This window comes from Lissotriton helveticus, chromosome 3_1 (genome assembly GCF_964261635.1).
Source record: "Lissotriton helveticus chromosome 3_1, aLisHel1.1, whole genome shotgun sequence".
NCBI lineage: Eukaryota > Metazoa > Chordata > Amphibia > Caudata > Salamandridae > Lissotriton > Lissotriton helveticus.
In genome coordinates, this window is record NC_136061.1 from 496,480,821 (window position 1) to 496,508,549 (window position 27,729).

Genomic DNA, 27,729 nt, shown 5'->3' on the forward strand with positions numbered 1-27,729 from the left:
GTGTGAAAACATGTAGAATGTTACACAGGAGCAAACTACTATTGACCTGAATGGGTAAAAATGGCTCCTGTACCTCCCAGAATGTCCAGGGTAGATGATGTGAGCATCCTTTTTGACATTACAGTGTCAAATTCTGCTTGTGGGCCAGCGCCTGCTTGACAGGTTTGCTGGCTTTACATATTACATGTAACACTTTGGAGCGCACTTGATAGGACAGGATTCCAAATCATTTCTTGTGTGTCCACCATCTGGCAGTTGGAAAACCCAAATGTTGTTCTACCAGACATCTGTCTCTGGGTTTTACATATAACAGTGGGGCATACTTGAAAGGAAGGGAAACCAAATGCCTGAACACGTTTTGTGTCTGGTTTCTGGAAAATCCTGCTTTTGTTCTTCCAGATTTCGGTCTCTAGGTTTATTGGGGGTACAGTGATTGCCTCAAATTGGATTTTGGTGTTAGATATTTGTGGGCACTAGGATTTCCATGATACACTCAGATACACTCAGATCCCAAGTTTATTGTGACCAAAGACATTTGCCATCTTGGAAGTGCCTAAAGTGGGTATGGTTGGCCCCAGAAACTTTTATTCCATTGGTTAGGGTCTGTTACCATAATGCTCATATACCCGAATGAGTCTGTTTGCCCCGGCATCTTTGTGCACTAGCTGCAGTGCTCCAAGCAGAAATAACTCAGATTTTACTTGTTTCTGTATAAGTCCATCTGCCCTCTAAATTGCTCCAGTTTGCTCATCAGCATCCACAAGGAGTTTACTGATTGGTTCAGTTAAATAGACCAGTAGGTCACTTCACTTCAGTAGGTAGTCTGTATATAGCAACGCTACATACTTTTGGGTCCAAGTCCGAATTGCTCAAGTATCCAGTGACAGACGTAGTGTGAAAACCTAAGCCTCCATGGCCAGTGGAAACAAAAGGGGCAACAGAGGGCATCCTTGTCTTGTGTCCCTCTACAACTCTCACTCTTTCGATATCTAATTATTAGTCCTAATGATGGCAAGTGGCTCTGCATCCAGGGATGATACTGCCTTAAACAGAGACCACCAAGCCACCATATCAAAAGTCTTCTCTGTGTTCAGTAACACAAGGGCGTTCTCTGTCTCACTGCTCTCCACCTCTTCGATCAGTTTTCTGATATTCAATGTAGTTCTTATGAATGGTATATAATTGTGTTGATCTACCTACACTAATTCCATAATTACCCTATTTAGCTTCTCCTGGATCTTTCCCAATATTTTATTGTTTGTGTTTAGCATTGACAGTAGCTCACCAATCTATCAGGTCTTTCCGTAGTTCCAAAAGCACACTAATTATAGCTTCCCTCTTCGTTTTACTGAGCTCCTCTCTATCAAGCACTTCCTTTTACACTTGTAGTAATCTATCTGATAATAATTCTACGAATGCCTAATACCATTCCGCCATGAGACCATCAGGTGCCAGTGTCTTACTGGTGGTTAGTTCCTTTATATTTGCCTCAATTTCAGCTACAATTATGGGTTTCTCAAATAAAATTCACTATTCCTGTGTTAGTCTTTGTATATTTCTATTAAGGTAAATAAGCAGATATAATACATGTGACCACTTAAGATCAAGCTATCAGATGTCCTTCTTATTTTTTGTCAATGCCATGTTCATTTCACCAAGAAGATGCATATCTTAAATCTAGCCTGTGTGCAGACTTTGAATTCGACAAAGGTCTTATAGCGCAATGTATTTTTCACTTCTAGGTCTAAGTGCGGTGAAAGAGAGGAGCTGTCTCCCAAACGCATTAAAATGGAGGTAATGTACTATCTCAATTGTTAATTTATGAGTAGCTAAATAATACACTAAAGACAAAAATGCAGTGCCTCGATAAGTTGCCTGCCAGGTTCAACATACCGTATAAAACGGAGTCCTGAGGTTGAAAGCATTTTTTGTAATGCAACAGCAGACATTGCGTATTCTCTTCAGCCTCAAATGCATAGGAAAAGGAATACATACAAATATGTGTCGATTGTTCCTATTATTGAATTACAAGCGCTTTTCTTATATTTAGGAGCCCTTTGAGTACATAAACAAAATATAAATAAATGATGTTAAAGTGCATGTAGAAAAGGAGAATAGAGGCATCTGTGGAGGGAGCAAACTCAGAACAGTGTAAGAACTCGAGGAGAGCACTGTTAACGTATGATTAACAAAGAAAGGGAACATATTCTCGGTATTGCGGGGTAAACATATACGAAATCATTTTAACTCAGATTTTTTTGTAATTCATTGTGGACATACCTGTTGTACGTTATACAGTGTGCTTCCCTTTGAGCTTTGCCAATGTGAACCTACATTAATGCATTTTTCGACCATACCTTTCAGCTCCGTTGCCACATGTCGAAAAATATAAATGTGGTATATTGTTTACAGTATAACATTTTATTAATTTACTTTGAATTCAATTCATTAAACAAACGGTTCATGGTGATGTTACCATGTGGAGTGCTTTCAATTACTCAAGAATGTCATCTGAAATCACGACTTTCCATGTGACATTATTTCATACCTTATACGACTGTACTTCTTTTAGACCTGGTACAGTGGATTGACTAAAATTGTGTGGGCTGAAGAAAATTAGCCGAAGGTCTACAATAAATATCCCTGTAGAGTGGTCCATGCCACTAATTGCCTCTTCACTACTGGTATTTCTAAATTGAATTATTAGCAGCATTCATGGGTTCGATGGAACCTTTTAACTTGCTATTTGCTTTGAGCAGTGCCCCCTCAGAAAGGCTGAAACAGAAAAAAGACTGCTTCTCCAAATAGAGTATCTAATTTTATTTAAACTGAAGACGAGAAAAGAACATCAGGCCTCATTGCTAGAGCATGTCATTCAGTTTCTTAGGTTGATAGGGGATTGCAGAAAGCTGCCCTTTTGCTTAAGAAAAAAAGGATACGCTTATTGCTTCCACATATGGATTTATTTAGAACTGAGAAGATGTCAAAAGAAAATGTAGGCAGGGACTAAACAATGTGATACTGGAAATAGAATCTTAATAAAACACATCCGATTATTACAATTTGATAGAAAATAAGTATTTATTCCCACAACTTGATTAGATCATTAATGCACAAAGCTAGCGTGCAAATGATGGTTAAGAATCCCTACAGCATATAGTAGTGAAATGTTCTTTTCAGATTGTCTCTTTACTTTCTTTTTCAAACTTAAACCAAAAAATTATTTTCATCGGCCAAACCCCTAGGCACTCAAGCTTCCCTTCCAAACTAATGTAGATAGACCTACCTCTCAATGTCAGGTTCTTCAGATAAATCAGTGTATGCTTGCATTGGTGTTAATATAGTGTAAATATACCTGCGAAGCAGCGGAATACTGTACATTATGTGAGGGGTCGGACACGACCTACAAGATCGTGTACGTCAAGTAGGTATTCCACAAATACAATTTACACCTATTTAGGCACAGGGAGAGTAAGAGATTTGCCTAGAATCACACAATGTGGAGTTTAGTGATTCAAAACCGGGTCCCCAGGTTCCAAAGATGTTGGCTCCAGTAGCGAGGCCATCTCCTCCCTCTGTCTGACTACTTTACTATGACCCAGTTCCTTTTTCTGGCGCAAGTCATTGGACAAACTGCCTTAGCTCTGACTGTGGCTCATCTGCCATGCGACCTCTGTCAGTTATCCTTCATGCTTCTGCATGACTTGTTTCCAGAGCAAGGAAGTAGGTTGACATAACTACAGTACTTCTTCACCTTGACTGTTTCAGGATCTGTCCGAATATAGTTCAAAACTTGTAAAGTGCTGAAATGTAACTGTCCATTACACCTGACCAGATTTTACATTGTAGGATACTTAGACTCCTCAAAGCAAAGATACCTTCGTTTTTTGCGTCTTGTAAAAAATCAAAAATACACCCACAAGCATTCTCAGCAAATGTGGCAGGAATGAGAAATGCCTTTCCTCGGATACCTGACTCATACGAGACTTCCAGGTGCGTGGATGAATGTATGTATGTAGTGTTTGTATGGTGCAAGCCTAGCCTAAAGACAGTGCTGTATATGGTCAAAGATGCAGTCAACGATTGACAAGACAAGTTTCTGGGTGCAGAAGTATTTTGTTACTGCATTGTAACATAGTGTGCATCCTAAATGCTTTCTTAAATTGATGTACAACTTGGACAGGCCTTAAGGAGATTGGAATGTTGACCCAGACCATCGATGCGAAGTTGGAGAAGCCTGTAGTCTAAGTTTTTTTAATCTTTTTTTACAATTTTGTGGATCCAGTTTGAAATTGTCCTGGGTGCAGATAGGCACACTTATTTGCCTCCATCTGATAGTGTCCTGGCTGCAGGTATGCAAGGAACCACTGGAGATGATTTTGTTACCCAGATAGGCAGAAGCGCTGGTCGTGATGGCTTTGTAAATGATGCATCTGGATTTGAAGATAGCATTAATCTGCATGGGTAGCCTGTGGTCGTCACTCGGGATAGATTTGACATGATCATATTTCTTCAGGCCATGGATGAGGTGTGCTATGGCATGTACGATGTGTAGATTCTAGGAGGCCACAGACCAGGCTTTGACACCATCCAGATGCAAGAGTAGAAGGGTTGAAAAGCAGCTCTGAAGCCAACATTACAGATCTGTTTTTTTTTTTAAATGCTCTTTTTGGTAGTGGTGTCGTATTCCTTCCTTCACAGTTGTATTTAGGTCAGCTTTGTACTGTATACATCCCATTACCTCACCAGTTTCTAAGATCAAGATATAGAGCTCTGTAGTGGTGGAAGACTATGTGAGACACTCTACAAAGCTGTTAAATCAGTAATACTTGAAGTTCCCAAGATGTTCCCTTTCCACCGGAATCTCCTGTATTCCACATTATACCCTCCCTAGACATCAAACCTTCTTGCCAGTCATGAACAAGACTTTGTAGTTATTTTTCTACTTCTTAATTTTAAATATATAAACAGATCAAATGAGCAGGTACCCTGTTGCAATATGGGTGAGGTTAATGGGCTCTGCTATACTCTTGAAAGTCACCTGCCCATACAGAGCCTCTCAGGGATTATATGGAACCTTTTTCCTACAGGCGGTTCGATAGCTTTCCCGGGTAGTGAATAGGTAATCTCAGGGCAGCACACTGTCTATCTATCCGTACAATAATTTTTCAAATAGATGTAGACAGTTATGCCGTGCTTTCAGAGCAACACAATGTATTCATTTGTTTTGAGGGGCACAGTTGGGAACAGCACACCTGTTCATCCTCTAGCAAGGCATGTTTAACCACAGTACCTCGTAGAAGCTCACTTGAGCTAGACACTGGTTACAAAAGCAACACACAGGCATTGGAGGTCTCATCAGCCTTATGACTGCTGGCATTTATCCCTTTCTGGTTGGCCCACAATTGGGAAATCCTCCAGAGTTTCCAAGCTATTTTGGGTCTTGCAGAATTGTGCCTTGGTTAGATCGTGCATGCTAGGTCAATGCAACAACAGAATTTAGTAGCCAGCACTTATATGTTTTCTGGGCGGTGGAATGGTATCTTGCTTCAGAAGTAAAAACTTGGAGAAGCGGAGGGCGCGAGGGATAATGACATCATCCAGAGCTTTCAAAAAAGCTCCGGGCGGGCCAGGCGTATGATAGACCAACATGCCTCCCAGCGTGAAATGAGGAGATAGAGTAAAAGTAAAATCCAAAACCTCACCCTCCCCCAGCTCGCCAGATACTTCGCCGGTGAAAGACCTCGTATCCCTGAACACCACTGCCGTTCCACCACCTCTCCCCGTTTTACGGTTGGCTCTGATGATTTTATAGCCCCTGGGAATCGCAAGCTCAACCACCGGAGTGCAGGAATCATTTAACCAGGTTTCAGTTAGGAATAAAACCTCTAATTTAACACACAAGAGAAGCTCATAAATATCAGGTTCGTGCTTGACCATGGAGCGGGAGTTAATAAGTGCTGCCTGAATCCTGGTCTCACTCGCTACTTGGGGGGGGAGGAACTGTAAGCCTTGTTTGAAAGCAAAATTTACAGGAAGGGCAAGTCTTAGAAAAGCTAGGAAGGACTGCCCACTGCTTACCTCCTTTATATTTAGACACATCCAGTGCCATGAGTTCCTCACTGTTAAAAGACCTCTTGCCGCCCAAAGCCTCTACCGAGGCACGGCCAGCGTGGCTGGCGTTGGACGCTCCCGGGGAGCGGCTGGGCGCAGACGGGCTTGCCTTTGGCAAGACTTCGGCTCGCCCGATGCGCGTGTCCGCTGCGCATCTGGGAGGGCATGTGCATTTTATGGTAAAATCCCTCCCCCAGCTACACCCCTGCCTACAGTCCCACCGGGATCCGGAACTCCCACCAAGATGGTGCCCTGCCCTCCACTCAATCGGCACTAGAAGCTGTGGTGGACCGGGGTAGGGGAAGCACACCTCCCCAGGGTAAGTAAGGACCAAAGTGAAAGTGCATTAGATAAAAAAAACAGGTCGTATTTAAAACATTAATAGTTGCATTATAACGTTATTCAGCAGCGCAACAGTGTCGTCAGCAACAGTGAAAGAAATGAGAGCAAGCTCACAAACAGCCACAGTAACACAAACGGTTTGAGCAGGTCCTGCCACCACCTGCTCTAGCCGCAGCGCGTCCAGGACAGCCTGCCGTATGCATAAGCCACTAGGCCTATCTGCATATGCAGGTGAATGTCTGAGTTGCCCCTAAATGTGCCCGAAAGGTCTGGTAAGGTTCAGGACCCCTGAATAAGTATTATTAACCTATTTACCAGATGAGAGGGCTTTTGCACACCTGTACCTTACAACTCCCACAGTAAAGGAGTGGTTGTCACTATCTATGGTCTTTTAGTAGACATGATGTCTTTATGCAGATCCTTGCGCTCAGTGTTCTTTGTACTGAATAATGTTGATGAGAAAGTGCTCTCCCTCTGATTCTCTATATCAGTCACTCCCATCCTTGGGACTGTTACTGGTTTTCGCCACCGCAGGTTGTGCCGCTCTGAGTTCCATCCTATAGGGACAGTGAACTGTGTCGTGGCCAAATGCCTTAAAAGGAGAGCATGAGGGCCAAGGAGCCACTTGAGGGAGACACACCAGCATTTAAACGGGTTACCCCTAGGAGCAAGCACTAGCTGGAGTCAAGTGACAGGCAACAGCATGCAGACCAGATTCTGCCCAAAAGAGTCGCTCCACAGGACCTGGGTAACATGAAACTTGCACGCGAAAGCACAGGCACTGGCAACAAAAACATGAGCTAGATTGCACCTCAGGAACAAATTTTCAATAAAGTCTCTTTCCGAGTGTGCATAACATTCAGGTGCTCTTTTATGTTCTTTTATGGTGGTGTAAAATGTTATGTGCAGTGGATCAGCATCCTCAGTGGAAGTCAAGAAGTGGCAATAACAGGGCAAGTGAAGGTTGCTGTTGCTTGTGCTTTACCGACATGCTCAGGGGCGTTGTGTGGATGGAGGGTTTACTGACGTGAGTTCCAAGGCCTATTAAGCCAGAGTGCCCAGGTCTCTCAAACCATGTAACCATGTAACAAGTATTTTCACAAGTTCTCAAATCAGTTGTTTGAAAGGCAAGCACCCTAGAGCACCATCCTTGAGGACAGGACCATCACACTCCATCTTGTAGCATTTTTGCCGCATGTAAGTGTACATGATGTGGATGGGGCAATGTTTTTTCAAAACAAACTTTAAAAAGTCTTAACTTTTAACCATGGAAAGTTCTCCACTGACCATCCTGAAATAATTCTGCATCGCTTGACTTCTTGGCCAGTATTGAGGAATTATACGTTCTTAGGTGAGTCCAAGGAAGACAAAAAGCAGTGACGTTGGAGGTAACCATTGATACTCTATATTCGGATTTCTTTTGGGTTTTCAAAACACTTGTTTTTAATATCAGTGATGTTATAGCTGACTATGTTTATCCTAATCATAATGCCCAATTGCAAGGACATTTATATTAAATAGGCATAATTTCCCGATTAATTAGAGAAACTATTAAAAATCATGAAATAAATCTTCTCGGATAAATCAGGTTCTAAAATAATATGCATTATTTTAATTTTCACAAAGATATATTGAATCTGAGGCTAATCTGTTGCATTGTCTCAGCTGGTATTCTTTTGATAAACAGGATGGATTTTCCGATTACCAAGAGGCCCTGCAGGCATTTCAGCAGCGACACGAAGTGCTTCGGGAGCAACTTGCACTGGCAAAGGCGAAAGGGGAGGATCTTGCAGCTCATAATTATCAGGTAAAAAAAGAAAATTTGAAAAGATTTACAGTATATTTTTAAAGACACTTACAAATGTTTGCACAATTAAGTAGTTTGATTAATACAGCTCTGTTTTTGCGACTGTTCAGTTTCCGTCCTACAAAAGATTAATTTCTCTGGCCTGAAACTTACTCGAACTAGGCCTATTTCACAGAATATTTTATTCACATACATGTAATGCATACACTCAAAACTTAAAAAATTAAATGTTTTTTAACTGCAATGAATAAAATCCACAGCACATAGTTAAACAATGCACGTATTCTTCATGAAAGTTATCCGATTAAAGCTTTAACTAGAGTGTGCTGAGGATGTTGTACATTTTCAGGACACATCGTTGATATTCTAGTTGTTTGACATTATGGTGTTGTTAAACCCCGATAATCATGTGATACTAATGGTGAGGAAAAATAAAGCCTGAATTCAGATAGTAGGTTGTATAACCTTTGCACTTAAATTGATATCCCACAACAAATGATCTGCAGACGGCAAGGATTTGGAACTTTGTGATTGTGCCTAACGTTAAAACCTCTGTCCGAAATTATATGTAGAAATGTATGCAAATAGGAGTCCCCTTTCCTCACACAGTTATATAAAGATGGTTGTAAAATGATAATACCCCCAAAAAATCCATAACTGATAGAGACATCTAGCTGCAGATTCCTTACCTTTGAATTTCCCCATGCATCAGACTGGATCTGGAAGATTTTTCATGAGCAGTATCCCCATGGATCCGGTCAGGGATCTGGGCTGGCACCGGTCATACCATTATGACCTTCACAGTCCCATTTTGATCCCTGAGGACACGGAGCCGAAGCTGCGTCGACCGATGCCGAATCCAGCGGCGACAGGACCCCGCGTCCTAGATCAGAGCCTGAGCCTTATTCTGAAAGGCTAGGCCACAGGGAGGAGTGGGAGGGGTCACTGGACACTTTAGAATACCAGTATGAGCAGGTTATGGACTGGTGTGAGAAACTGGCTGATGCCAGTAGACTGGACACGCCTCCAGATACCGGCATGCTTTCTTCCACTATAGTGGCAACGGATGAAGGAGCTACATATGCAATGGTGGTGTGGTGGGCAGCTGAAGTCCTCGACCTTCAGTTGCCCTCGCTGGCAGTCAAGACTAACATCTTGAGAGAGGTGTTGCAACCAGGAGTCTCCTCCTCTGAACTTCTCATCCTGTTTAATGTAGCCATCACTGATGTCCTTCTGGGGACCTGTTCCAAACCTAGCACAGGGGCCCCTGTTAATAGGGTGATTGCCTGCCGCCACCGCCCGGCTCTAAGGCACTCAAATTTCTCCACCCAACACCCTACCCTGAAAAGCTTGGTGGTCCAAGCCTCTACTTCCATCGCACAACTCCCCTGGACAAGGAATACAAGAGGCTGGACGGCTCGGTAAAGAAAATATTTTCTTCCGCCAACCTTGCATTGCCGTCAGTGAACACTGCATGCTTATTGGGCTGCTTTTCCCACACGCTGTGGGAAACGGTTGTGCAGGTGCTGCCACAGGTCCTGGAGGAAGCCCGGGCTATTAACTCTCAAGCAGTTACAGACAGGAGAAACGCAGCTAAGTTCTCTATACGCTGTGGCTTGGACACGACTGACAAGCTGGCCCTCTGATGCCATGCCTGCCTGAGAACAACTGGGTTATCGGTGGATGTCCAGGCTTCCCTCATGGACATTCCCTTCGATGGCACCCGTCTGTTTGGAGACACAGTATAATTGGCGCTGGATCGCTTTATGGATTAGTGGGCTGCAGTCAAGTCCTTGGGCCTATCAGCTGCCCCACGTCCCCAGTCTGCTGTCTGCTTCTTTTGTGGCCACAGAAGGGGCTTTCAACCATGCCAATCTTATCCCAGTTACCGAGCCATGCAAGCTTCCCAGCTTATGCGTGGATTAGGACACAGTTCCAACAGGCCTCATGGTAACCAGGGGTCTGGTCCAACCACCACCCCCCCAACAGCTACAGCCTCCAAACCTTTCTAATCTTGCCCTTTTAGAACATGGGCATCTAAGTGGTCGAACGACCTGCTATCATCTCCACTACCGGCAGTCCATAACATCAGACAGGTGGGTTCTGCAGATCGTCTGAAAGGGCTACTCCATTCCCTTAGAGACAACCCCTTTCTCCATGCCTCCATTTTATGGCCAGCTCATGGAGAACCATCTATCACTGCTCCGGGAGGAAGTCATGGCTCTCTTGGCCAAGGGATCCATTCAGAAGGTTCCGGTGCTAGAGGTAATCCATGGTTGCTATTCCCGGTACTTTCTGGTCCTGAAAAAGGACAAGTGCCTTTGTCCTATTCAAGATCTCTGAGCCCTCAACTACTTTTTCAAAAAGGAGAGATTCAATATGCTCACATTGGCTCAGGTCTTGTCTGCTCTGGACGAAGGAGACTGCATGGTAGCGTTGGACTTCTAGGACACCTATTTTCACATCCACGTCCTGCCTGCCCATAAGCGTTACCTGTGGTTTACGATAGGCCAGGAGCATTGCCAGTTCACTGTGCTCCTGCCCTTTGGGTGTTCACCAGCGTAATGGCCGCAGCTCATCTGCGCAGATCAGGGGTGCTCGGCTTCCCTTATCTTGACGACTGGTTGATGAAGGCAGTCTCGCCCCAGGCTGTCCTCTTCTAACTCCAGTCTACGGCGGACCTCCTGCATTCCCTGGGGTTCTCTATCAGGATGTCAAAGTGACGCCAGACTTCCTCTCAGGTGATCCCTTTCATTGGAGCTGTTCTGGAGTCCATCAAGAAGGATACCGAAACTACTCGCGCCCTGGGTTCTCTCCAGTACCGGAAGCGGCCTTTTCGTGGAGCACGTGGTAGGGGCACATCCTCCAATTTTCGAGGCTCCTCCCAGTACCGCTCCTATGGTGAAAACAAGCAAAGGATTCCTTTTGCTTTGGTCGCTGTTGCTGCATTTTATTTTATTGAGCCTCAGTTCTAATCCTCCTAACTCCACTGCTCGCGGAAGGTGGACTGGCGGACTGGCAGACTGAAAGCCTCGACGAGGTAGAGAGACAAGCAGGGCTGCGAGCTCGTTGCTGGCGCAGGACTACCTGTCCCAGGAGCGCCAGCAACCACCCCAAATTGGGACCAGCTGGGGCGGTCTCCCTGCCGGCTCCTCCCTCGCCCTACTCGCGCTGAAAAGCCCTTCTCACCTATTCACCGGTGGATTTCTTTTGCTTTGGTCGCTGTTGCTGCATTTTATTTTATTGAGCCTCAGTTCTAATCCTCCTAACTCCACTGCTCGCGGAAGGCGGACTGGCGGACTGGCGGACTGAAAGCCTCGACGAGGGAGAGAGACAAGCAGGGCTGCGAGCTCGTTGCTGGCGCAGGACTACCTGTCCCAGGAGCGCCAGCAACCACCCCAAATTGGGACCAGCTGGGGCGCTCTCCCTGCCGGCTCCTCCCTCGCCCTACTCGCGCTGAAAAGCCCTTCTCACCTATTCACCGGTGGATTCCTTTTGCTTTGGTCGCTGTTGCTGCATTTTATTTTATTGAGCCTCAGTTCTAATCCTCCTAACTCCACTGCTCGCGGAAGGCGGACTGGCGGACTGAAAGCCTCGACGAGGGAGAGAGACAAGCAGGGCTGCGAGCTCGTTGCTGGCGCAGGACTACCTGTCCCAGGAGCGCCAGCAACCACCCCAAATTGGGACCAGCTGGGGCGCTCTCCCTGCCGGCTCCTCCCTCCTTAGCTCAGATAGCTTAATAGTAGTTGAAGAGTCCCGCTGCGCGGGAGCGCGCGGGAGGGCGCCGGGAGAAGCCCGGGCAAAGGGCGGGCCGTCTGTGGCCGTCCGGGGACGACCGAGGACGGGACGGGCCACCCCATTTTCACGTTAGACCCCAGGGGAAGCCAAGAGATTAACACCAAATTTCTAGATAAGGTCGCGGCAAGTATCCTAGGAATTTGTTTGAACCCGTCCTAGTGGAGCCATAGTTATCCTCCCTCTCATTAGCGGACATTCATGTAACTTCAATGGCCTTGAAAAAACTACGATCGCGCACTATATATATGAAACGTTTGGGAACTGAAGAAGCCCTTAGGAAATCCTCTGTGAAAGCTTTGAAGCACGATAAAATATCTAGTACTTCTGCAATCACAAAATACTTCACTACTCTATCCCCGAATAAGCAAATACTCTCTATTAACTCTGAAGCAGGTAACATCATTGACCTCATGGAAGACAAGGAGGAACAACTTTTACTGTCTCCGAACCAACAACTCGCACACAACTTAAGTGCCACAGACTGTGAGGGCAACCAAATAGAAAAGCTGCTAATTGAGGACAAATTTAAAATGGATCACGAGATATCTCACTCTACACCTGTAAAGTTGATAAAATCTTCAGGGAGTCAAACCTGCCTCGAAGTTTCTCTGTGCAACAACACAAAGTCACTAAATAACAACTCCGAAATTCCACTAACTCAAGATATTTTAAATATCAGTTCTGTAGGAAAATCAATTCATCAACACTCAGCACATGAGTCTTTTCTAGATCCTTTTTTTCCAAACCAAAATTTAACAACACCTGTAACACCTACGTCAAAAGCCCTTTTCATCTTGCAGGAAATACTGGAATCAGTTCTGACCCACCTAGGTCATATTCTAGTAAATTCAGACGATACCCTTGATGTTCAAATTGGAATACTTAAATATCTGGTCGAGGAAAAAAGGAAAAACGACTCATCAAACGCAACAAAAAAACAACAAGAGCATGACAAGATGTTAAACCCTGACGGTCAATTGGCTAATAGTACTACAAAAACAGAATCCCTTGACAAACTTGATAAAAGCACACAAACATTTAAAGTAGGAAAACCGGATACAAAAACAAAAGATTCAAAAAGAAATAACACAACTTACTCACTTAAGAAACTCTTCAAAGAAGAACCAAAAAACAACACTATGCAGTATCCTATCTTCTCGAAATCCACGCATAAATCTGTCTCGCACGAACTTGAGCAGGCTGGTGATACTCATGTAATAATCACACAAAAAGCCCTTGAAAATGATCACAAGGATGAACCCTCAGACATAGATGGAGTCATAAGCACAAAAGGGAACAAAAAGAAAAGAAAGTTACTAAGAAGAATTCACAAAAAAAAGGCGAGCAAACTTAGATTCCAAAAACAAACAACTTTGATAACAACTGCTGAGGAAAAAAAAGTTATCATAAACTCTAATGCTACAAAAACTGAGGTATCTCCCTCTATCCAAAGTACATTGAAAGCGATACCTTTAAACCCAAGAGCAGATGAATATTCTCCGGTCACACCACTCTGTAAAACTGGACTGTTAACTAAAGGAATAGCAGAAAAAGACACCAGTAAATCTATACTTGGGGAAGGAACAACATCAAAATATCTCCTAATTGAAGAACTTTTTCCCACTGACAATGTGCCACTGAACCGCGGAAGAATAGTCAACCTCCTACAACAAATACCTTCCCTACACTCGCTCACAAGTAACGAGATAGATTTAGTGACTTTTCCAAAAAAAGAAAATAACAAACTAGCATTGGTACTTTTCTGGTCACCAGTACTCCCAGGGATAATTCTAAGTGAGAAAGAAACACTACACAAAAATGGTTATGACGTAATTGCAAGATCTGATCCCAGGAATATTAAACATAACAAAGGATTTAACGGACTTTTTAACGCCCCCACATTAAGCAAACGACAACACAAATCATTTAATAACTGGGAAGATTCAGCTCCATACGATCTGGGCAATAACACTTTACTAATCCAAGTAAACGAAGGAGAAAGGATAGTATGGAGTAAAGATTCAGAAGGAAATATTGTAGAAAAATCACCAAAATCTTGGGACTGGATATCAGAGACACTTAACAGTAACAAAATAATTAACCAACAGCAATATTGTGTTTAGTAATGGCTTGAGCATCACATCATGGAATATGGCGGGGAAAACTATCAAAAAAATGTCCGACGCCATAAAAAACCACCCTGATATCCTGGCCCTTCAGGAAACTTGGGCAACCACAACCTTCTGTCAGAAAGGTTTTTATGTTTACGACATTCCCGCAAAGAAATCAAATCGTGGCCACGCAAGGGGCGGATTGGCAATCCTCCTAAGTGAAAAGTACCTATGGTACCAACAAAATATAGACACAAAGTGTGAAAACCTGCAGTGTATCAAGGTGTCACTGAGCTCACTATCCACAGGTCCTCGAAAAGCAATCTTGCTTTTCAATATTTACGCTCCACCTGGGAACAATTACGATGCCCTCTTCGACGAAATAACGGACAAAATTAGCTATATCCTTGATGATCATACCCAAACGCCATTCCTAATAATGGGCGACTTGAATGGAAAAATTTCAAATAGCGAAATCAGAAAATGGGCCAATACAGCTAGAGAAGAATCGTTGTTAATGCCATTTCCAATATTCCCTAAGGGTAATAAATCTGATAAAAGAGGTAGGTCGCTCTTATCTTTTTTACCATGCATAAACGGGATAATACTTATCGGTAACATCGAAGGCGATATACCTGCATCACAGACCAGACGGGGAAACGGAACACCTTCTATTCTCGACTACCTAATTTGTGGGTTGGATCTAAAGGACTCAGTCACGCATCTGAATATCTACTTTAACGAGGAAAGTGACCACGCACTGTTACATCTAACTACTCTATGGATGGCACATACCTCCTTCACTAAACAGGCACCATTCCAGAAAAGCACAACTGAAATTAACATCAGCCAGAGGCGGATCTTTTGGAACTCCTCTACTTTGGATAACACTACTACTTTGGTTACTCAAACTCAATTACTATCTACTATACACTCAGACGATCCGATCACAAATTTTGAATATATAATTAAAAACCTTAAAAACGCACTTCTGAACAAAATACAACAAACCAAACTTGGGAAAAGTATAACAAGTAATAACAATAAAAATAAAAATCGGAATTTTCCGGCTGCAAAAAAACTCAATCAACTCATTCGAGCGCAATATCTGAATCCTTCAATAACAACACAGGCAGAAATTAATCGACTTAAAAACCAAAGACAAAGAGTAAAAAATAAGCAGAAAAAAATACTGCATGACCGTAACTGGGTAGATATCCAAATAGCCGCTAGAGATCATAACCAACGAAAATACTGGTCTTTAATAGCTAATATGACTGGATCCAAAAAGAAACTCGATGCTATTCCAGTCTCACCAAAGGACTGGGAAATATATCTACATGATTTATATAAACCCAACTTACCCAACCTTTCAGGGCAGATTTCCGATTTCATACTGGAATGGAACAATATTAAAACCATTAAGACCACCTCAAACTCTATCGCAAACCACATTAGAAAAGCAAGAAGCACGGCTGCTTCCGGACCCGACCAAATACCCATCAAGGCCCTTCAAATTGACCCCAAGGAATGGAGCCTGCTGCTTTCTCCTCTTTTTAACCACATCTTCGAAACCGGAGAAATGCCGAAATCCTGGCTGGGTAGTATAATTATTCCAATATATAAAAAAGGGAACAAAAATACAGCCAGCAATTATCGGCAAATAGCTTTGATGGATGCGTCTGGGAAAATTTTTGCTGCAGAAGTATTAGATCGTTTAAAATCCTGGGCATTCTCGCAGGGTCTCATACCAATGTTCCAAGCAGGATTTAGACCCAACCACTCTGTGATAGACAACATAGCAACTCTTCAGTCTATATTAGACAAATACACAGTAGGTAGGTCTCAACCAATATATGCAGCCTTCATTGATTACTCAACAGCTTTTGACCGGGTGGATAGACCAACACTGTGGAATAAATTGAGGAGGCTGGGTATCCCCGAACATCTACTAAGGGTTGTTGTCAATCTCCACAACAACACATGGTGCCAAGTCCAGATGGGGAGAGAAAAAGGTTTGACCAATACAATTAGCATGTTCAACGGCCTCAAACAAGGATGTCTCTTAGCACCGATTTTATTTTCTCTGTATCTTAATGATCTTCCACTTTATTTGCAACAAAGCTCTAGCTTGCCCCCTAAGATCGCCACACAAAGCATACATGCTTTACTATATGCCGATGACATAGTCATGTTGGATTTAACGCCCTTTGGATTACAATGCCTTCTTGATAGCTTACACAAATATTCGAAAGACAACTTTTTACTACCCAATCTAAACAAAACAAAAGTGGTCGCATTCACCACTAAGAAAAAGAAAGTAAAGTACCGATGGAAGCTGGGAGAAGAATACATAGAAGAGGTTGAGGAATATACATACTTAGGTAGGATCTTTTCAAAGAACCTGAAAAACCTCAAACAAATTAATCACCTAAAAATCAAATCAGACCTTCACGCCGGTGCTCTATTGAGACTGTATTCCAATACAGGGAATAGACATTTTTCCACACTATTAAAGGTGTACAGAGCAAAAATACCCCCGGTCTTATCGTACGCCACTGAACACATTGCCATCAAACAGTGGTCCTATATGGATCTAAAAGAAGGAAAAATATTAAAGAAAATATTGAAAGTCTCAACAGCAACACCGGTGCAAGCGCTAAGACTTGAATTTTCGATCACCAGCGCATATGCAACAGCGGTAGCTAGCATAATTAGGTGGGCCTATAACATCCTTCATGCTAAAGAAGGTACACTACGATTCCTACTAAAGATTGAGTCTTTCGACGAAAAAGCTTCATATTCAATATTCCGAAGCAACATGACAGTGGCATTCCAACTAGCCAATATTACTTCTGATCTTCTGTTGTCTTGGACACCATCACAACTTAAACTTTTCTTGAAATGTTTTACCCCTAAACTGAGCTTTGATCTAGATTTTTCCCACTGCAGTAAACTATCTCTGTATAAACCATTCACTGAACTATTGGAATACAAGCAAGAACATCCATATTTAGGGTATTCTCTCACCCATGGCGCCAGGAGAACAATTGCAATGATGCGCCTGGGTATTCTGCCAGTGTTAACTTTTACTTGCAGATGGTTTGTGGATAGATCCCCGTTATGTCCTCTCTGTCATGGGGGAAACCAGACCATAGAGCATCTTTTATTCATATGCCCTTCTGCAAATGTAGTAACTGCAAGATCAAGATATTTAGACCCTATATATCGCAACTGTAAAATAATTACTGCAAAAGATTTTGTAACTGCATGCAAACACCCCCCTAATGAATTTGTTTGCTACAATCTCTACACATTTTTAAAACCTCTTTTATTATTATATTGAATTGTATCAAAAATTTCTGTTTTATAAATTGTGGTCCTCAGTTGAGTACCTAATCAATAAAAATCTTTTTGACTTTGACTTTGTGAAAACAAGCAACGCTACTCCTACCAACAGCAGAATAGACAGTCTGACTCCAGGCCTTATAGGAGAAAATCCACCTACAGAGGAGGTGCTACCTCTAAAAAAACAATGACTTTCTAAAGCCCAAGTCTCATCTTGCTCTGAAAATTGGAGGTCGAATCTCCCAACACTTTTGCAATTGTTTGAAAATAACTTCAGATCGTTGGGTCTTGGATGTCATTTCAAAAGGCCACACTCTCGAATTTCTCAAGTTCCCTTCAAACCGCCCTCCCTCTGGTCCCCCTCCAGCACACTTGAAGGAACTGATTGCACAGGTTGCAGTTATGATACAAAAAGGGGCAGTCGAAGTAGTTCCTCAATTACAACAGGGGATGGGCTTTTATTCCCGCTTTTTTCTTATCAGGAAGATGTCAGGAGAGTGGCGCCCGATCTTGGACCTCCGAGCCCTCTACAAGTTCATCAGGTTCCAAACATTTCGAATGCTCACATTGCTGGAAATCTTACAGTTCCTAAATCCCGGGGAGTTCCTCTCCACAATCGACCTCCAAGACGCACACTTTCATGTGCCAATCCATCCAAGGCACAGGAAGTACCTTCGTTTCAAAGTAGGATCAAAACACTTTCAATTCAAGGTTCTGCCTTTCGGCCTTCGTTCCGCACCGAGAGTCTTCACAAAGATCATGGCTCCGGTTGCAGCTTCTCTACGCCTACAGGGCATACAGTTCTACCCTTATTTTGACGACTGCTTGATAAAGGCCCCATCCTTTCTCGCAGCAGAACAACACACTCAGACTTGCCTGTCTGACTTCCAAGCCTTGGGTCTTTCCGTCAACCACGAGAAATCACATGTACGTCTAGCACAGCAAAGGGTCTTTCTAGGAGCATTAATAGACACACATCTAGCAAAGGTGTTTGTTTCGCAGGAGCGCCAAGATCGCATTGCCAAACTGGTGGCTCTTCTACGCTCAAGAAAGTCAGTTTCTGTCCGGATTTTAAAATCCTTTCTGGGCATGGCTTCGTCCTGCATACCGCTGATCCCCAATTGCAGGTTACACATGCGTGTCCTCCAAGAAGAATTGGACAAACAATGGCGGCAAGTCTCGGGGACATTCAACAACAAGGTCTTCCTGACCCCTCGCATCCAGGGCACATTGGAATGGTGGGCTCACCTTCCAAACATTGCAACAGGGCGTCTGTTTCAGGAACCGGCCCCCACGCTCACCCTTATGACGGACGCTTCCTTAGATGGTTGGGGTGCGCACCTCGAAGGGTTGTCGGTCAACGGCAAATGGACGGTCGATCAGCGCAAGTGGCACATCAATCGGCTGGAACTTTTGGCTATCTTTCTCGGCCTGAAGTCCTTTCGTCTGCTTGTGGAAGGGGAGTCACTGTTGGTGCGTACGGACAACACCACCAGAATGCACTACCTCAACAAGCAAGGGGGTACGAGATCTCTTCTGCTCTCCAGACAGGCACAACAGATCTGGAAATGGGCAATAAAGCATCGAGTCCAGTTAACTGCAGTTCACGTACCGGGCATCTCCAACGCCCTTGCAGACTCTCTCAGCAGATCGGCCACAGACAATCACAAGTGGGAACTCCATCAGCCAACTCTGGAGTATGTCTTTCGCCTGTGGGGCCCGCCGGAGCTGGATCTGTTTGCGACGCCACTCAACCGCAAATGCCAACGTTACGCAAGTTGACCCACAAAGGGTCGAGCGGGAATGCATTTTCGATCAACTGGTCGAAAACATTCGCATACGCTTTTCCGCCTATCCCTCTAATACCTCGCCTCCTGCACAGAATGAGAGCACAACCATGTCACATCCTGTTGATTGCGCCCAGGTGGCGCCATCGACCATGGTTCACGGATCTTCTTCTTCTTTCCCAGTGCGATCCGATCCCTCTTTGTCCCCTGCCTCACCTTCTCACCATGAACCACGGGCAGATATGCCATCCAGACCCGGCATCTCTCCAACTTCACGCTTTGAACCTAAGCACAACGAGTTTGCCCATCTAAATTTTGACCCGGACTGCAGAGAGGTCCTTGCTCAAGCACAAGCTTTCTCCACCACCAAAACCTATAAATTAAAATGGAAGCGGTTTTGTGTTTGGTGCCATTCGGAAAATATGTATCCTATGCTGGCAACTCCTGAGCAAATTTTGCCCTTCTTTCTCCTTTTGGCAAAGTCGGGACTTTCGCATTCCACTCTCAAGGTTATCCTAACTGTACTTTCACGCTTTCGGCATGATGGTTCCACTTCTCTGTATTCCTCACAGATCATTCGCCAATTCTTCAAAGGTCTGTTCTGGATGTTTCCACCTGTCCGGCGTCCTCCACCTTCTTGGCGTCTGAATCTTGTCTTGGCCCTGTTACTTAAGCCTCCATTTGAACCAATCCACTCAGCGGATTTGAAATTCCTTACTTGGAAGGTTTCCCTCCTCCTCGCACTGACGTCCTCCAGGCGAGTGAGCAACATGCAAGCTTTTACAATCCAGCCTCTGTTTCTTCAGTTTTCCAAAGATGCTGTTGTACTACGTACAAACCCTAAGTTCATGCCCAAGGTCCCTTCGGACTTCCACCTTAACGAACCTGTCATACTCAAAACCTTTTTCCCTAACCCTCAGTCTCCTGCTGAGCGTACTCTTCATTCCCTGGACTTAAAACGATGCCTCAAATTCTACATCAAACGTACTGCTGCCTTTCGAAGGTCGGACCAGCTCTTTGTGGCTTATGGACGGATGCGCAAAGGACATCCAGTCACTAAACAGACCATCGCTCGTTGGATTTCTTCTGCCATATCCTACTGCCATCAACGGGCTGGCAAACCTCTTTCTGCTCCGGTGCGTGCACATTCAACGAGAGCAGTAGCATCCTCCACTGCCCTATTTGCTCGAGTGCCTCTACATCAGATCTGCAGGGCGGCAACGTAGTCCAGCAAGCACATGTTCACAAGGCACTATTGTCTGGAGACAGCTACTGCTGCGGATGATGCTGTGGGTCAAGCGGTGCTGCGAAATCTTTTCAAATAAAGGTGAGCCGCTGTTGCTTCCCGCCTCCTGTCATAAAAGGTTTTATTGTGCATTCATGTATTTTATTGATATGCTTGCTCTTTACTTTGGCCTTTTATGACTATGGTATTGTGGCGTACTGCTTTCTATTCTTATTCAAGCATGTGAATCTATGAAAGACACCCCTAATACTAGAGAAGAACAATAGTTACTTACCTGTAAACTGTGGTTCTCCAGTATTGGTGTCTTTCATAGATTCACATGCGACTCACCCTTCCTCCCCTCAGAGGCTCTCTTCTCCTCATGCACTCTTGATCACTCTTGTGCTACGAAAATATGAGGGCTTGAGCTACTGAGGAGAAGGTTCTAGAGGGTGTTACAGCCTGATTGGCTGGAGTTTGGACTATTATAATGACATTGATATGTTGCTAAAGTGAACTCTCCCTCAATGTTCTATGTTGTTCTATGGTACTTTAAGGTTTTATTTCTTTTGGATATATTTTGATATCTTTTATATATTTATGCATATATATATATTTATGTATATATGTATGTACTTTATGTATATATGTTTCTACTACTATTTTATGTACCGTGGGACTCCCACTTCGACGACGGGGAATTATTCAAGCATGTGAGTCTATGAAAGACACCAGTACTGGAGAACCACAGTTTACAGTTAAGTAACTATTGTTCTATTGCATTCGCAAATGGGCAGATTCTGACCGCTTGTGAATGCAAAAATTGTTTTTCCGATGCAGCAAACCTAATTTTGCGATTCGGTAACCTGTTACCGATTTGCAAAATGGGTTTGTGATTCGGTATTAGGAAGGGGCGTGTTTAGGGCGTCCCTTCTTAATACCAAATCGCATCGGTATGTATGAATGCTTTGTGACCGCAATTCAAGTTGGTGGTAAGTTGCGAATTCCTTTTAAAAAGCATTATTTTTAAAAACAAAAGGTGCCATGTGACGCTCATGTATGTGCGCCATATGCGCACACATGTCATTTTCAGGGGTGCAGCAGGGTGTCCTTTGGACACCCCTGCACCCTTGAAAATATTCTCAATTTGCGATTAGCTAATTGCTAATCGCACATTTCCCCTTCATTCCTATGGGCCTCCTGGCCCATAGAAATGAATGGGAAATTATTCCTTAATTGCGATTAGCAATTTGCTTATTGCAATTAAGGAATATTAAGAAATCGCTAAAAAGAAGCTGATTTCTACATACATACCATTTTGCGATTCCTAAATAGCGATTCCTTAAAAATCGCTATTTAGGAATCGCAAAACGGAATGTTGATACATATGGCCCGTAATTTCTTGAATACTGTATAATGGGAGCTTGTGGCCCTTTTTTGATACAATAGATGTGTTTCAGTTACCCCTGCTTTTATCTTTTTATTTTTGTGTATGTGTGTTTTTTTGTAAATCACCACCATCTGCAAGGATTTCACACCTGTCCCGAGGTACCGCTTTCATGTTTGTAATGGAAGTTTAGCAATTAGGCTTAGAAAGAAAGGCGGCAGGCCCACTTGAATCATACCTAATGATGGTTTCGGAGGAGTAAGCATGGCCCAGACACATTAGGGTATGGCTGGCGCTGGCGGCAGTGGTTAGCGGATCATAATGTAGCCAGGGCTTGGGGAGCACAAGTCTTACCAAAGCTAGGCGATTGGGAGAAGGATCTAGTTTGATGTTGGCTGGCAGAAAGTATGATCTACCAAAGTAGAGGCTGCCCAAAGAAATGGGAAAAGATTTGGGGACAATGGCAAATATGGGAAACAGCCTTAACAACGAACCTTTAACACCGAGGGCTGTGACTGTAGTATTGAATATATGATGTGGATCACCCATTATAGGTATTGTATCCTTTCCGATGATAATAGTCAACCTCAAACACACTGGTCGGATTATATATAAACTGATGGTACCATGATGTACTGCTATTTTGTTGTTTGTAATTAAAAGATGTATACATATATATATTTTTTTTTAACATGTTTTTATTGGTTTTACAACATGGAAAGGAGCAGCTGCCTACATATCGAAAAAGATCCAATATCATTTTCAGTACAACAATCCGGTCACGACTATATCCTTGCACATTCTCATTTCTTGTAAATATTAACAATCTAAGATTCGACAATCCCATCCCCACCCGCCTAATCATCTCCGGAGTCCTCATCATCAGAGTCATCATGATCTATATCAGCAATAGGCTCGCATATGTCCCCCGTATAAGTGTTCCAGGCCGCCCACAGCTTTGTCCATTTCCCCGGGCAATTCCTGTTTACATATACTGTTCTTTCCGTGATCATTGTGGCATCCATGTCCCCACACCAAGACTCTAATGATAGTCGGTCAGTGGCTCCCCATTTTTGTGCTATGTTACGCTTTGCAACCATGAAGCCCAGTGTCGCCCAAGTTTGACCATGTCTCGTCAGATCATTTGGTTCCCATGTGTTAAGGAGGCATCTTCTCGGCTCAGGTAGCAAAGAGACTTGTAGGGTTTGGGATATCGTACGCAGGACTTTATGCCAATACTCCACTATAAATGGACAGTCCCAGATCGTATGGAAAAAGGTACCCTCCTCCCCGCAGCCGGGTAAACAGTAAGGGTGTTGCGCTCTGCCAATTTTATGGAGTGTAGGCCTAGGGAGGTAGGAACGGTGAAGAATTTTTAGTTGCACCAACCTGAGTCTAGCTGGGATTCCAACCTCTCGGGGCGAGGCCAGGGCCTCCTGCATTCTGTCTCGTCCATGTCTTGAACATTCGCTACCCATTTATCTTTTAGGGATGTCGTGGGATCAGGAATATTATTGAGCAGCTTGTGGTATGTGAGTGATGTGGCACGTTGTTGCATGAAGTCTGTAAGGAGTCTATCCTCCAAGGGGGAGGCCTCAGGTACCTCGGTGCCCGGTGGTAGGAGTGTCATGAGAGCGTGGCGGTTTTGTAGATAGCGAAAGGTTTCAGTGGGTGCAAGTTCGTACTGTTGCTGCAGTCTATCGAAGGGAATGACCGTTCCTCTTTCCCAGAGGTCGCCCACTGTGGAGATACCAATGGCATCCCAGTGCCGAAATCCCTTGCTATTTCGAAGTGTGCCAAACTGTTTCGAGTCCCAGAGTGGGGTAAGTTTGGTAATGACACCTTTCCAGCCAAGACGAGCCTGCGCTATGTACCATAATGTGACGGTGTGTCGTTTTGGGCCTTCCAGGGACTGCACACTTTTTGGGTTGTATAGGGTCGCTAAAATAATGTCCGTCCCGAGTTGCGCTCGATCGGCCATGAATGCTGGGTCTGTGTGGGGGCTGTGAAGCCATTGGTTAATGATCTTAAGATGAGCCGCCCAGTAGTAAAATTGGACATTGGGGAGCGCTATACCGCCATCGTACCAACCACGATGAAGCTTTGTCTGCGCAATGCGTGGTGGTTTGTTACCCCAAAGTAGCGTGGACACTAGCGCCGCCACCTGTTTGAAGTATCGCAATGACACCGGGAAGGGTGTATTTTCAAGTGCATATAGGAAGCGAGGCAGGGCCATCATTTTAAATAATGCTGCTTTCCCCAGTAATGTCAGGGGTAGAGCTGCCCAATGGACCACATCCCCTCGCAGGCGCTCCAAGGGTGGGGCTAAATTGGTGTCATGGAATGCGACCGGGTCAGTTGTAACTACAATGCCCAAGTACTTAAAGGAGTCTTGTGCGAGCTTTAAGGGACAATCCCCGGGGAGTATAGGCACTAGACCATTCAAAGGGTAGAAAACCGACTTAGACCAATTGATTGTATATCCGTAGATGGGGCCGAAAGTGCGGCAGATCTCAAGGAACGCTGGCAACGAGCTCTCCGGGTCTGTTAGATATATAAGGATATCATCAGCGTAGAGGGAGATGCGGTCCTCCCAGTCCGCCGTCCAACGTATACCTCGCAGTAACCGGGCTTGCCTGACCCTAGCCGCCAAGGGCTCCAGCACCATAGCGAACAGGAGTGGAGACAAGGGGCATCCCTGCCTGGTCCCCCTCGTCAACGGTATAGTCTCCGACAGGTGACCGTTGGCCGCTACATGCGCCACTGGAGCCGTGTAAAGGAACCGGACCCACGCACAGAAGTTCGGGCCGAAACCCAAGGGCTGAAGCGCCGCAAAGAGATATCCCCACTCCACCATATCGAACGCCATTCGTGCGTCCAACGATAGGACTGCTGAGGGTTCAGTTAGTAAATGCCTTCGAGCCAGTACATTATGCAGACGCCGAAGATTGAGTGCAGTGTTTCTGTGGGGCATAAAGCCGGATTGATCCGGATGAATTAATTTGGGCAAGTGTGCTTTCAGCCTATTAGCGAGCAATTTAGCAAGGATCTTAGCTTCTACATTAAGCAGTGAGATGGGGCGGTACGAGTGGCAGTCCGAAGTGGGCTTTCCGGGCTTAAGAATCGCCACGATCGTAGCCGTCCTCTGGTCAAGTGGTAACATACCCTGTTCACGACTATCATTGTACATTGCAAGTAGGTGCGGGCTAAGGGATTCCGTGAAGCGCTTATAGAGTTCCACTGGAATACCGTTGGGTCCTAATGCTTTCCCAGACTGCAAGGATTTAATGGCCGTGCCTATTTTGTCTGATGTTAAATCCGACTCCAACTCTGCCACAGCTTCCGCGTCTAGGCTCGGCATCTCTATAGTTTGTAATAGTTCCTCTGCGTCCGCAAGTGTGGCGCCGAGGAGGAGGTGTACACCGCCCGGAAATGTTCTGCTAGTGTATGTGCTATGGCGCCGGGTTCCGATACTATCTGGCCCTCCACCTGGAAACATGCAATCGTTCTGGAGCTGCGTTCTTTCCTGTCAAGCCAGGCCAGTAGCTCTCATGCTTTGTCGCCCACTTCGTAGAGCCTGTGCCTAGTCGCTGTCAGGGACGTCTTTGTCTCTTGCCTAAGATATTCCCTATGTTGTTTTTGTTTTAGATCCAGCATGCGCGCGCTTTTGGGTGTGGGGCTATTGGAGTGTGCGATGTCTGCTAATTGTAGTGCGCGCTCTAAAGTCGTCAGGTCCTGGTGCTTGGATCTCTTGTGACCTGTAATTGCGGCTATGGCCTGCCCTCGCAATACTGTCTTGTATGCCTCCCAGAGGGTGGTTGCCGAGGCAACCGAGGCTATGTTTTCAGTAAAGAAATGCTCGGTGGTCCGTCGTAGCTCCTTTCGTACCCGAGGGACATGCAAGTAGCCAGGGTAGATTGGGTATAGTCGTTTGCGGGCGAGGTGCTGTGAGGCATAAGTCAACACTATCGGTGAGTGGTCAGATACCCCCTAGGTCCTATAGCAATGCCAGGTATGTGCGGTAGGCAGGACTCGGAAGTTAAAAAATAGTCTATACGTTAGATACTGTTGTGAACAGAGGATTGGAAAGTGTAATGTTTCGCCTCTGGGTGCCGTCGTCTCCATACATCCATTAGGCCCAACGCATCTGCAAAACTCTGTAGGCGGGAGATGTCCGACGGCTGCTGTCACACTGGGTGCCGGTCCATCCCTACATCCATTGCCGCATTAAAGTCACCTCCGATAAGGAGGTCTGCCTCCGGGAGGGCTATTACCAATTCGCTAAGGGCCGGGAGTGACACTGTGTGCAGCGCAGGCGGAATATAGACCGACACCACATTAAGCAGTCTGCCTTCCCATTGACCATGCACCGCTGCAAAGCGTCCCTGATCGTCAGGTTTGGTGTGTAGGACTAAAAACTGAGAGTTTTTTTGGATTAAAATACCCGTGCCCCTTGACCCAGTGGTGAATTCCGAATGGACTATCATTTTGAACCCCCATCTATCCATCGCCCTGCATGCCGAACCCATTAGGTGGGTTTCTTGTAAGAGTGCCAGAGTGGGGGCCTGCCGTTTTAGGGATCTTAACACCAACCCTCGCTTAATTTTGTCGCCCAACCCGTGCACATTCCACGTCATTAGTGTAAGCGGCGTCACTGGCTTCATAGGGGTCATGTGAACGACATTAGTGTGTTGTGTGTCTGTAGCCATCTGGGGTGTTTAGATGCAAATGGGGGTAGTGAGTGTGTCATATCAAGCCGTAACCAGTTAAGTTGTAGATACCATGCTGCCTTATCAACGTTAAACAAATTTTCAATCAAAAAACAAAAACCAAGAGGAACCCAAATCCACCCACCTCCCTGCCTCCCTGCCTAACGGACTTTCAACGGCCCGCCACCCCAACTCAGCAGAGTGCTTCTTCCCAACCCTGAACATGTACTTGCGTGTAAGGGGGTGAGTGGTCCATGCGAGGGTACACTCTCCCATTCCCGGTAGGTTCTGCTCCAGCCTAGCATCCAGGTGCGGCATAAGCAAAATGTTCAATCAGTGGGGTAATGGTGTTGTAGGCGCGTCGCCTACTGGTTCAGTTCATCCCTTGCCCAAGTCTTCCGCATCCACTCTTTGCGAGGGGTCGTCTTCCTGTTGAAAAAGATCTTGACTGCTCGTCGCTTCATCATTATTCTTTCGGTGGTGATCCTTATTTCTGCGTTGGGTGCCACTCGCCGTTCGCCATCCCTCGAGCCAATCGTACGCTTCTTCTGGTGTTTCAACAAACCAAGTCTTTCCCTCCGCCACGACTCTCAGTCTAGCAGGGAATAGCATCGAGTAAGGCACCTCCTGAGCCCTCAACGCCTTCTTCACTTCGATGAAACTGTGACGGCGTCAGGACACCGCAGCCGTATAGTCTGGGAAGAATGAAATTGCTGTTTTTAACACGAGAATTTGTGGGGAGACGCGTGCTGTTTGGAGGATCACGTCGCGATCCTGAAAGTTGAACAGGCGGGTCAGCACCGGCCGAGGGGGCAGTCCCGGCTTGGCTCTGTACACATTTTTTTAACACTTCTATAGCACTATAGTCATCAGACTCTATTTACCATGTCGAAGATTGTGAAATTAGTAACTAACTATGGTAATTGGAAGTAGGCTGATTGATTTAGGACTATTTTGTTGCCTTACAGGTCTTCTTCTCATATTTTAAATCACTTCGTTTTTAGCTCTGAGTGATAATATGATGATATAAGTACTTTAAATCGCCCTGGACTATCAATGTTTCGTGTTTTTATTTTTTGTATTCTATTTTACCATGAAATC

General features: G+C 44.8%; 1 protein-coding gene across 1 annotated transcript in view; it reads left to right on the top strand.

The window, feature by feature from the left end:
- Positions 1-27,729, top strand: part of NAB1 (NGFI-A binding protein 1) — a 153,359-nt gene that overhangs the window by 99,298 nt on the left and 26,332 nt on the right. Inside the window, exons 4-5 of the mRNA XM_078680393.1 lie at positions 1,743-1,794; positions 8,144-8,263. Of these exons, the coding sequence (XP_078536519.1) occupies positions 1,743-1,794; positions 8,144-8,263 (172 nt within the window). The remainder of the gene's footprint in view (positions 1-1,742; positions 1,795-8,143; positions 8,264-27,729) is intronic.